The 12,410-nt window shown below is 46.8% G+C and overlaps 2 protein-coding genes across 3 annotated transcripts in view; one reads left to right on the forward strand and one right to left on the reverse strand.

Annotated features, from left to right (window-relative positions):
• The first annotated feature begins 934 nt into the window (after window positions 1–934).
• Window positions 935–3,697, forward strand: LOC112238867. Of its 2 annotated transcripts, none has more exons than XM_042315723.1 (2): window positions 935–2,307; window positions 2,366–3,697. In XM_042315723.1, the coding sequence occupies exons 1-2, from the start codon at window positions 1,756–1,758 to the stop codon at window positions 2,630–2,632; spliced, it is 819 nt and encodes a 272-aa protein (XP_042171657.1). In that variant the 5' UTR covers window positions 935–1,755; the 3' UTR covers window positions 2,633–3,697. The 2 variants fall into 2 exon arrangements, with proteins under 2 accessions (XP_042171657.1, XP_042171655.1); XM_042315721.1 differs by having other exon boundaries at window positions 935–2,293; window positions 2,352–3,697.
• A 2,496-nt stretch (window positions 3,698–6,193) lies between these two features.
• The window catches only part of mrpl13 (mitochondrial ribosomal protein L13), a 33,717-nt gene continuing 27,500 nt past the window's right edge, over window positions 6,194–12,410 (reverse strand). Inside the window, exon 7 of the mRNA XM_042315718.1 lies at window positions 6,194–6,377. Within this exon, the coding sequence (XP_042171652.1) occupies window positions 6,353–6,377 (25 nt within the window). The 3' untranslated portion in view covers window positions 6,194–6,352. The remainder of the gene's footprint in view (window positions 6,378–12,410) is intronic.

Below are 12,410 nucleotides of genomic sequence, written 5' to 3' on the forward strand. Positions count from 1 at the left end.
CAGCCCCTTCTCTCCTCTCCCCACATAAAGAGACCATCAGCCACCCTCTCCTCTCCCCTCAGAGACCATCAGCCACCCTCTCCCTCCCCACATAAAGAGACCATCAGCCACCCTCTCCTCTCCTCTCCCCACATAAAGAGACCATCAGCCACCCTCTCTCCTCTCCCCACAGAAAGAGACCATCAGCCACCCTCTCCTCTCCCCACAGAAAGAGACCCCTCATAAAGAGACCCTCAGCCACCCCCTCCCCACATAAAGAGACCCTCAGCCACCCTCTCCTCTACCCACAGAAAGAGACCCTCAGCCACCCTCTCCTCTCCCCTCATAAAGAGACTCTCAGCCACCCTCTCCTCTCCCCTCATAGAGACCCTCAGCCACCCTCTCCTCTCCCCTCATAAAGAGACCATCAGCCACCCTCTCCCCTCCCCACAGAAAGAGACCCTCAGCCACCCCTCCCTCTCCCCTCATAAAGAGACCATCAGCCACCCTCTCCTCTCCCTCAGAGAGAGACCCTCAGCCACCCCTCCTCTCCCCTCATAAAGAGACCATCAGCCACCCTCTCCCTCCCTCATAAAGAGACCATCAGCCACCCTCTCCCCTTCCCACAGAAAGAGACCCTCAGCCACCCTCTCCTCTCCTATCCCCTCATAAAGAGACCATCAGCCACCCTCTCCCCTTCCCACAGAAAGAGACCCTCAGCCACCCTCTCCTCTACCCACATAGAGACCCTCAGCCACCCTCTCCTCTCCCCTCATAAAGAGACCATCAGCCACCCTCTCCTCTACCCACATAGAGACCCTCAGCCACCCTCTCCCCTCATAAAGAGACCATCAGCCACCCTCTCCTCTCCCCTCATAAAGAGACCATCAGCCACCCTCTCCTCTACCCACATAGAGACCCTCAGCCACCCTCTCCTCTACCCACATAGAGACCCTCAGCCACCCCCTCTCCTCTACCCACATAGAGACCCTCAGCCACCCTCTCCTCTACCCACATAGAGACCCTCAGCCACCCTCTCCTCTACCCACATAGAGACCCCTCAGCCACCCTCTCCTCTACCCACATAGAGACCCTCAGCCACCCTCTCTGTGCCACTCTCCCATCTTTTCTTCCCCACATAGAGACTATCACTACCCTCCTCCCTTCACCCCTCACTACCTCTTGAGATCACCACCGCCGTTTTGAAACAATCGCTTCAGTCTTCATCTATCTCTGCCTGTCATCAGATATTGTGTGTTGATCTTGCTAACCTCGCTTCACATCACCCCGCTTGGAAAACGACCCATCTGGATTTTTATAAAAGACATGAATCAGAAGATATTGTTTCCTAGACAATGCTTTTCTCCAGCCGGCCACCAGCCCCCATCTTCCTTCCTCCCTGTGTGTGTATCTTCTCTCTCCTGATCAAGGTATCCTTGTGAATGACAAATACTAATCAGACTCCCACTGGTGTGGCTCACCCTCTCTCTTATACAGCCACGGCTACACACTGTTCTTCTTTCTCACTGCAGTAATGTTGTGCCTGTGGCTCTCTGTCTGCTTTCTCCTGTACGTCATTCTGCTAACCCAGATGCTACCCCGGGCAACAAGCTAACAACCCCAGACAACAAGCTAACAACCCCGGGCAACAAGCTAACAACCCCAGACAACAAGCTAACAACCCCAGACAACAAGCTAACAACCCCAGACAACAAGCTAACTTAGCGGTGGTGGTTTAGAAAGAGGTTGCTAGGTTGCTACACCCCATTGATCCAGATGTTCCCCACCATAGTACAACAACTCCCCCACACCAACTACCAAAACTATCACCCCACTGGCCGTTATGACCCCCGTGGAAATTACAACAACGATGATGAAGACGATGAGGAAGATGAGGAAGAGGACCCATTCGCTGGGTATAGAGGCTACCCATCTCAGTACTACCAGCCCAATTACCCTCACCCCCCTGCACGCCCTGCACCCCAATCCCACTCCCAGGACACTGAGCTAAGGTCCCCAGGGATAATGATGAGCCGTTTCTCCAGAGACGTGGTCACACAGAGAAGAGCCACCGCTAATACAGCCCAGACAGGACAGACAGACCAGACTGGACAGAGGAGCGAAGCTGCAGCAGATACTGAAGTGGAGGTGATTGGAGAAGTCCAGACAGGACAGACTGGACAGAGAGACCAGATTGGACAGAGGAGCAATGTTGCAGTAGATACTGAAGGAGAGGTGGAGGTGATTGGAGAAGTCCAGACAGGACAGACTGGACAGAGAGACCAGATTGGACAGAGGAGCTATGTTGCAGTAGATACTGAAGGAGAGGTGGAGGTGATTGGAGAAGTCCAGACTGGACCATGTTGCAGTAGATACTGAAGGAGAGGTGGAGGTGATTGGAGAAGTCCAGACTGGACAGAGGAGCGATGTTGCAGTAGATACTGAAGGAGAGGTGGAGGTGATTGGAGAAGTCCAGACTGGACAGAGGAGCGATGTTGCAGCAGATACTGAAGGAGAGGTGGAGGTGATTGGAGAAGTCCAGACTGGACAGAGGAGCGATGTTGCAGTAGATACTGAAGGAGAGGTGGAGGTGATTGGAGAAGTCCAGACTGGACAGACAGTCCAACCACCTCTCTATGTCCCTGTGGGTTGATGAAGATGTCAAAAATATGTTCGGTATGCGTCAGTTGCCCCCTGTGTCGCTAGCCAGGGTCTCCTGTATGCTATTCCTGTATGAGAGCGCTGTCAGATTAGGATATACCCCAAAAGTGCCTGATTTCTGTAAATGCTGGTGTGTGGGATGTAGGGGGACTGAGGAAGACAAGCTATCCCCAGTGATGTACATTAAAATCACTTACCTTTCTAGTGAAGTTGCATGCAGCCTTTCAGCCAGCGCATTGAGGATGACTGGACTGTGTCTTTTGGGTTGATGTGTCATAAAGTCAAACGTCTTTTTGTAATTTGAGATTATAAACGGATGACATTTGAACAGTCTGTCAGCTCTTTATAACCATGTGTCATTTACATTATAGTGCTTCCATGTTGACTTTACCCTCAGTCTTTAAGTTGTCAAGCCAGTTCTCACAATGATTTTTCAGTATTTGTGTACAGTGTCCTCTCTTCTTGATTTAATATGATACATTGTGACCTCTGTTGAAGCAGCCTCCCCCCCCCCATTGTTATTGTACGATGAGGAATTTGTTTTTTAAGTATGCCTAAACATTAAGGAACCAAACTTTAACCACTGTCCTATCAAAGAAAACTACAGCTATTGTAAGACTCTCAAGCGTTCTTGTCCAATCGTACCGTTATCACATTGTTCATTGACATGGACTTGTCCGACTGAGTGTTAGTTTCACTTACTCTCGTCACAGGCAACGACAGAGAAGGTGCTGGAATCACTTGTGATGAGCTCCACAAATCTGAAGTTTAATGTTTTTCTTATTGCCTTTCCCAATTTGTTGTTGTTGTTGTTGTTGTTATTATGATGATTATGCAACGTGGTGCCCGTCCACTGTGAGGAGAGTGTTGAATATAGTTAGGCCTGTGGTCTAATTTGTGTTTTTGGACAGAAATGAAATTACGAATGTAGAACTAACAGGTACCAGTGAAATGTCTCATCAGACCACGCCACCAAACCTTTGAAACTGATTTAGGAAGTTATTTATTTATACTTTATTATTTGTTTTATAACCAATAAAACTGTAATTCAACAGTGTTCTGTAGCTCGGTGTTTGATTAGTAGGGTCTGTTAGAACTAGGTATAAGTTCTGTTGTCTGATTGACATGTGCCTCCTTGTCCATTACGGGTAGGGCCTGTGAGAACTAGGTATAAGTCAGTGGCGGTTGGTGCCGTTGAAGATGAGGGAGGACCATTTATTTTCTCATGAGCACAGCCTTATTTCTATTACAGCATATTGGATGACTGTCATTCATAATCCATTTACCCAGTTCAATATAACAGTGACAGGTTTAGGCCCCTACATGATACTCTAATTGTTCCTATACCCATCATGAGGTTGCTACAACCTAGACTATGAATTAAAGATTACAATGTAGGTGCACACAGGTCGAGAGAAAATGTTTGGACAGACAGTGACACGTTCATTACCTCCTTCAACACTCTTGCCTGCATCTAGCTGATCTAGGGTTTAATCATTAGTCCAACAGTTGCAAACAAGAGTTTTTATTGGACAAATTCAGGTATGTTTATCCCCATTTCGTTCCGTTTAAGAAAAACGTTTTTCCCCAACAGAATCAGTGGAATGAACACACCTACTGTTCACATGTAAACACAGGTCACATTCATAGCAGCCACGTTGTATTCTTTCTCATGTCTACGCTCTCTCCTCCTCTCACCTTTTCCCTTCGTTTGGACTTGCAATGCACAACACATCAACTGTATATGACCAGGCAAAAAAAACAACTTTCCAATCCAAACCATGTCATAACTGCTACACACAGCCTACATCGTTGCCACGGTATTATCCAAAGTACCGTCCTAGTAAACAAAGCCAATATAACTATTAGTAACGCGTTAGTAAACCTGCTACAATCATGCAGTAACTTTACAGTCAGTTAGCAGTTACACCGGCGGGACCCGCTGGCGATACATTTGTAAAACCAAAAGTTTACTTTGACTTGGAAGAGTTCCAGTGTTGTGTTGGGTAGTCATAGCCAGCTAGCTAACATAGCATCCCTCTGTCATAGCCAGCTAGCTAACATAGCATCCCTCTGTCATAGCCAGCTAGCTAACTTAGCATCCCTCTGTTATAGCCAGCTAGCTAACATAGCATCCCTCTGTCATAGCCAGCTAGCTAACATAGCATCCCTCTGTTTGAGTAGGCTAAACTAGCTACCTGCATTTGCTAGCAAGTAAGTGAAACTGAAAAACACTCGCTCTCTTGCTTCTCCTTCATTTTGGAAGAAATTAATTTGTTCAACACTGTTCAACTATTGTCTTTCTCTCTCTTTGAGTCAACTACTCGCCATATTTTATGCACTGCAGTGCTAACTATCTGTAGCTTATGCTTTCAGAACTAGATTTATTCTCTGATCCTTTGATTGGGTGGACAACATGTCAGTTCATCCTGCAAGATAGGTTTGAGGACGTCCTCTGAAAGTTGTCATAATTGCTGTGTAAGTGTATGGAAGGGGGGTGAGAACTATGAGCCTCCTAGGTTTTGTATTGAAGTCAATGTACCCAGAGGAGAACGGAAGCTAGCTGTCCTCCGGCTACAGAGTGCTGCTGAGACTACTGTAGACCTTCATTGCAAAACAATGTGTTTTAATCAATTATTTTGTGACGTGAATATATTTAGCATAGTTTTATCTAAAAAGGATAACTTAAAAAAAAGTTTTACAATTTACATTTTTATGAAATTCACTGAGGACGGTCCTCCTCTGATATAAGTTGTTGCCTCACTGCATTCTACAAAGTGTTTCTTCTTTCAAAAGAACAGCAGGACTCCCATCAACTGCTTCTCTAGAGAATGAGACATTTTCCCTGTAACAGCCAAAATGGGTTGTCTTGACAGGTAAATCTGGCTTCATTTGAACAGGACCACTTGAGTCCAGTTGATTCTTCAAGTCCAGTCAACACAGTGTGTCAGACAGTGCTGCTGTCTGTGGTAAACACCAGTGAAGCCAAACTAGAAAACGTTGCCGACTCCCCAGTCTAAAAAAAGAGCCCAACGACTATAGTGTCACGCTTACTGTTGAGGTACATTTCCACAATGGTTTCCTGAGGGGCCACCAGACATCAAAAGGTTATGCTGGCATTATAAAAAGGGTCTCAGAGGCATCTGAAATCAATTAAGGTCCAAGTGTGGTCGAATTAGAGGAGAGATCAGACTTCAGAAGAGACTGCAGAAATGGTCTGTGGCTGGTAGGCAAAGAATCTCCACTTTAATATTCTCTCAAATTACAACAGAACTAAAAAGGCAGCTGACCGCAGCCGATGCTTGAGTCCCAACTGACAACCTATTCCCTGTATAGTGCACTACTTTTGATCAGAGCCCTGGTCTAAAGTAGTGCACTATACAGGAGAATAGGGGACCGTTTGGGACTCACACAGTGAATCTCTCACTGCAGCTGAGGTTGAATGAAACACACGAAAGTCCATTTTTTTAACTCGTCAAACTTTCACCACAGAAAGGATGAAATATACATCATGATTTATTCTCACGAAAAAAAAAAAAAAAAAACTAAACGGTTAACAAGAGAACTAGTTTTATTTTTGTACATTATTTGGGACGACAGAAAAAGGTTTGTGGTGTGTACAGTAAATGTCACCTGGATGTAAAATGCCAGTACAAGTAACAGGACAGAAGAAGAAGACGCCGCCGCCGCCTAGCAACAGCCTTCTGATGGATCACTTCATCCTGTAGTCTTCAGGTCTGCAGATAGAACAACACGGACATTACAACTCAGTCACGTAGAACAGCAACATAAACGTCATCTCAATAAGAATAACCTGTAGAAGGTTGAATGAAATATCACCGTGGTAACTATCATGGAAGCAGAAACAGAAGACAGTTATTACTAAGTAAAGTAGCTCTACTATTAACAACAAACAACTTTATATTGTATTACATTAGTATGTGTTGACGGTATTAGATTGAGACCATGTCCAGAGTGCTTGGTGAGTGTTGATGTGATGTCAGTCAGTGAATATCAACTAGGTCTTTAATAAAAAGGGCCAGGATTGGTTTGACCTTGAACATCACCAGAGGTCAATTACATCGCTGGAATTCCAGGCCTGAATGGGCTCACTGATTGGTTCTTAAGATTAGATCAGTAAACAGAGAAACACATCATTTATCACAATACACTGTCCTGACTATATACTGATGACTGCTAGGGCTGACAGTGTCCTGACAGGGCTATATACTGATGACTGCTAGGGTGGACACTGTCCTGACAGGACTATATACTGATGACTGCTAGGGCTGACAGGCCTATATACTGATGACTGCTAGGGTGGACAGTGTCCTGACAGGACTATATACTGATGACTGCTAGGGCGGACAGTGTCCTGACAGGACTATATACTGATGACTGCTAGGGTGGACAGTGTCCTGACAGGACTATATACTGATGACTGCTAGGGCTGACAGTGTCCTGACAGGGCTATATTCTGATGACTGCTAGGGTGGACACTGTCCTGACGGGGCTATATTCTGATGACTGCTAGGGTGGACAGTGTCCTGACAGGACTATATACTGATGACTGCTAGGGTGGACAGGACTATATACTGATGACTGCTAGGGTGGACAAGACTATATACTGATGACTGCTAGGGCGGACAGTGTCCTGACAGGACTATATACTGATGACTGCTAGGGCGGACAGGACTATATACTGATGACTGCTAGGGCTGACAGTGTCCTGACAGGTCTATATACTGATGACTGCTAGGGCGGACAGTGTCCTGACAGGACTATATACTGATGACTGCTAGGGCTGACAGTGTCCTGACAGGACTATATACTGATGACTGCTAGGGCGGACAGTGTCCTGACAGGACTATATACTGATGACTGCTAGGGCGGACAGTGTCCTGACAGGACTATATACTGATGACTGCTAGGGCGGACAGTGTCCTGACAGGACTATATACTGATGACTGCTAGAGCTGACAGTGTCCTGACAGGGCTATATTCTGATGACTGCTAGGGCTGACAGGATTATATACTGATGACTGCTAGGGTGGACAGTGTCCTGACAGGACTATATACTGATGACTGCTAGGGTGGACAGGACTATATACTGATGACTGCTAGGGCTGACAGTGTCCTGACAAGACTATATACTGATGACTGCTAGGGCTGACAGTGTCCTGACAGGGCTATATACTGATGACTGCTAGGGCTGACAGGACTATATACTGATGACTGCTAGGGCTGACAGTGTCCTGACAAGACTATATACTGATGACTGCTAGGGCGGACAGTGTCCTGACAGGGCTATATACTGATGACTGTTAGGGCTGACAGGACTATATACTGATGACTGCTAGGACTGACAGTGTCCTGACAAGACTATATACTGATGACTGCTAGGGCTGACAGTGTCCTGACAGGGCTATATACTGATGACTGCTAGGGCTGACAGGACTATATACTGATGACTGCTAGGGCTGACAGTGTCCTGACAAGACTATATTCTGATGACTGCTAGGGTGAGATACACTGATGAGCAGAGTACTATGGGAAATGTAGTTTACAAAGTGGAGTTGTTGCCTGAAACAGATTCCCTATTCTTTCTCAGACTCCCATCTTTATAGACAGGTTGACAGATAAAAATCACTGTTTTGTTTCCAAGTCTTGATCATTAAAATGTGTTCTATCATCAATTACATTTAGGGTTTCATTGTCCCCTTGACGTTTTCTTTCTGAACGTGGAGTGTTCCTTGAACACGGTGTTACTGTAAAGAATTAAACTTGGAGCCTCCTCCCTATTTTAAAATGGAAACCACCTGAGGTGATGTTTCACCCACCAGACATCATACTATTCATCTCAACGTTTTCATTTGAAAGAAAAGGACCGTCTCTGCTCAAGTCTTTGAGAAAAGAAAAAAACATCTTTAAAAAAGGATTGTTAACAAGTTTCATAAAGTCTCCTCTAAGTTGGTCTTCGTATTAAAAACAGCACTTCTCAGCAGCAGTAAAAACCCTAATAGAACACAGCTTTAGGACACATGTTCTGCTCTTACCTTGAATGGCACCCAGTTCCCTTTATAAAGGGCCCAGGTCAAAAGTAGGGCACTACATAGGGAAAAGGGTGCCCTTTTGGGACACAGACTTTGTGTAATGTCATGAGAAAGGTAGGATTGGGACAATTAACTTGAGATTGATGACATGAGCACGCAAAGTGAGGGGAATTAAATAAAGGCTACATTTCCTCACTGGATGGAAAAACGTGAGGGTCGTGACAAATGTCAATTTAATCTTCTTTTGGAAAATATTACTCGCTAAACCAAAAAAAAGAAATTCCATGAATGTAATTAATTTGAGTGAGCTGGGTTAGCTACAGGGTTAGTGTTGATTGAAATGTAGGCTACCTTATAAGTGTGATACATATGTCTAGACGGGCTTTTCACGTTGAAATGGAGGAGTAGATGATATAGATCATATACATTCCAGACGGAAAGGTAATCAACTGGGGAAACACTGGGACAGGTACAGGCTCCTCCTTTCTATAGCTAGTGACTGTACGTCTGGGGCTCCTTTCTATAGCTAGTGACTGTACGTCTGGGGCTCCTCCTGTCTAGTAACAGCTAGTGACTGTACGTCTGGGGCTCCTTTCTATAGCTAGTGACTGTAGCTAGTAACTGGGGCTCCTTTCTATAGCTAGTAACTGCTCCTTTCTATAGCTAGTGACTGGGGCTCTGGGGCTCGTCTCCTTTCTATAGCTAGTGACTGTACGTCTGGGGCTCCTCCTTTCTATAGCTAGTGACTGTACGTCTGGGGCTCCTCCTTTCTATAGCTAGTGACTGTACGTCTGGGGCTCCTTTCTATAGCTAGTAACTGTACGTCTGGGGCTCCTTTCTATAGCTAGTGACTGTACGTCTGGGGCTCCTTTCTATAGCTAGTGACTGTACGTCTATAGCTAGTGACTGTACGTCTGGGGCTCCTCCTTTCTATAGCTAGTGACTGTACGTCTGTGGCTCCTTTCTATAGCTAGGGCTCCTGGGGCTCCTTTCTATAGCTAGTGACTGTACGTCTGGGGCTCCTTTCTATAGCTGACTGTACCTGGGGCTCCTTTCTATAGCTAGTGACTGTACGTCTGGGGCTACGTCTGGGGCTCCTTTCTATAGCTAGTGACTGTACGTCTGGGGCTCCCTAGCTAGTGACTGTACGTCTGGGGCTCCTTTCAGCTAGTGACTGTACGTCTGGGGCTCCTCTATAGCTAGTGACTGTACGTCTGGGGCTCCTTTCTATAGCTAGTGACTGTACGTCTGGGGCTCCTCCTTTCTATAGCTAGTGACTGTACGTCTGGGGCTCCTTTCTATAGCTAGTGACTGTACGTCTGGGGCTCCTCCTTTCTATAGCTAGTAACTGTCCTGGGGCTCCTCCTTTCTACGTCTGGGGCTCCTTTCTATAGCTAGTAACTGTACGTCTGGGGCTCCTCCTTTCTATAGCTGACTGTACGTCTGGGGCTCCTCCTGTCTATAGCTAGTGACGTCTGGGGCTCCTCCTTTCTATAGCTAGTGACTGTACGTCTGGGGGCTCTGGGGCTCCTTTCTATAGCTAGTGACTGTACGTCTGGGGCTCCTCCTTTCTACAGCTAGTGACTGTACGCCTGGGGCTCCTCCTTTCTATAGCTAGTGAGCTGGGGCTCCTCCTTTCTATAGCCAGTGACTGTGCGTCTGGGGCTCCTCCTGTCTGTACTAGCTATGCCTGGGGCTCCTCCTTTCTGACAGCTAGTGACTGTACGCCTGGGGCTCCTCCTTTCTAGGGGCTCCTTCCTATAGCTAGTGACTGTACGCCTGGGGCTCCTTTCTATAGCTAGTGACTGTACGCCTGGGGCTCCTCCTTTCTATAGCTAGTGACTGTACGCCTGGGGCTCCTCCTTTCTATAGCTAGTGACTGTACGCCTGGGGCTCCTCCTTTCTATAGCTAGTGACTGTACGTCTGGGGCTCCTCCTTTCTATAGCTAGTGACTGTACGTCTGGGGCTCCTCCTTTCTATAGCTAGTGACTGTACCTGGGGCTCCTCCTTTCTATAGCTAGTGACTGTACGTCTGGGGCTCCTTTCTATAGCTAGTGACTGTACGTCTGGGGCTCCTCCTTTCTATAGCTAGTGACTGTACGTCTGGGGCTCCTCCTTTCTATAGCTAGTGACTGTATGTCTGGGGCTCCTCCTTCAGGGCAGGTCTAGCTAGCTATCCTTCAAAGTGAGGCCACAATATAGCAACCTGTGCTTTAGGGCAGGTCTAGCTAGCCATCCTTCACAGTGAGGCCACAGTATAGCAGCCTGCAGTTCCGGGCAGGTCTAGCTAGCCATCCTTCACAGTGAGGCCACAGTATAGCAGCCTGCGGTTCAGGGCAGGTCTAGCTATCCATCCTTCAGTGAGGCCACAGCCATCCTTCAGGTCTAGCTAGCCATCCTTCACAGTGAGGCCACAGTATAGCAGCCTTCGGTTCCGGGCAGGTCTAGCTAGCCATCCTTCACAGTGAGGCCACAGTATAGCAGCCTGCGGTTCTGGGCAGGTCTAGCTAGCCATCCTTCACAGTGAGGCCACAGTATAGCAGCCTGCGGTTCCGGGCAGGTCTAGCTAGCCATCCTTCACAGTGAGGCCACAGTATAGCAGCCTGCGTTTCAGGGCAGGTCTAGCTAGCCATCCTTCACAGTGAGGCCACAGTATAGCAGCCTGCGGTTCAGGGCAGGTCTAGCTAGCCATCCTTCACAGTGAGGCCACAGTATAGCAGCCTGCGGTTCTGGGCAGGTCTAGCTAGCCATCCTTCACAGTGAGGCCACAGTATAGCAGCCTGCGGTTCAGGGCAGGTCTAGCTAGCCATCCTTCACAGTGAGGCAGCCTCCTAGCTACAGTATAGCTCACAGTGGGTTAGAAATGGAAGGCCACAGTATAGCAGGCTATGTTTCAGGGCAGAGAAGCTGGCAGACCATCCCTCACAGTGACTAGCCTGGCACCGTAGCCTTGGCTGGGCATCGTGCCTCACCACATAAACAAAAGTGGAAAAGTGCCACTGAATCAGGGGCAGAGCTACTCACTGAGACACATCATACATCACCCCTGTAGGAGAATATAGTGGGCCTGGCTGTCTCAACCCGCCACGGACTACATGAGGTAAATACATGTTTATGATCATGCCAATCCCATTTCTATTAGGCTTACCGGGGCTTGCAAATCTAACCAGACTATTTATTCAGAGATTGTTTACACTGAGCCACAGAGGCAGTCAGTGAGAGTGTCTGAGCAAAAACCAGCCACTAATCAGAGTGGATTCCAGAAACCATAGAGCTTGTCTTAGCTTAGAGTAGACCCATCTCAGTAGATCGCAGACGGATGACAATGAGACAAATTGCAACTAGGACATCAACAACATGATGCTATCCTAGCTATAGAACTAGATCATCAACAACATGATGCTATCCTAGCTATAGAACTAGATCATCAACAACATGATGCTATCCTAGCTATAGAACTAGAACATCAACAACATGATGCTATCCTAGCTATAGAACATCAATAACATGATGCTATCCTAGCTATAGAACATCAACAACATGATGCTATCCTAGCTATAGAACATCAATAACATGATGCTATCCTAGCTATAGAACATCAATAACATGATGCTATCCTAGCTATAGAACATCAACAACATGATGCTATCCTAGCTATAGAACATCAACAACATGATGCTATCCTAGCTATAGAACATCAACAACATGATGCTATC

This window comes from Oncorhynchus tshawytscha, unplaced genomic scaffold, assembly GCF_018296145.1.
Source record: "Oncorhynchus tshawytscha isolate Ot180627B unplaced genomic scaffold, Otsh_v2.0 Un_contig_2444_pilon_pilon, whole genome shotgun sequence".
NCBI classification, from domain to species: domain Eukaryota; kingdom Metazoa; phylum Chordata; class Actinopteri; order Salmoniformes; family Salmonidae; genus Oncorhynchus; species Oncorhynchus tshawytscha.

Coding starts and splice junctions, on each gene's coding strand:
- LOC112238867 (XM_042315723.1), top strand. CDS start 1,756: ATGTTCCCCACCATAGTACAACAACTCCCCCACACCAACTACCAAAAC. Junction 2,308..2,365: donor CAGTAGATACTGAAGGAGAG/GTGGAGGTGATT, acceptor ACTGAAGGAGAG/GTGGAGGTGATTGGAGAAGT.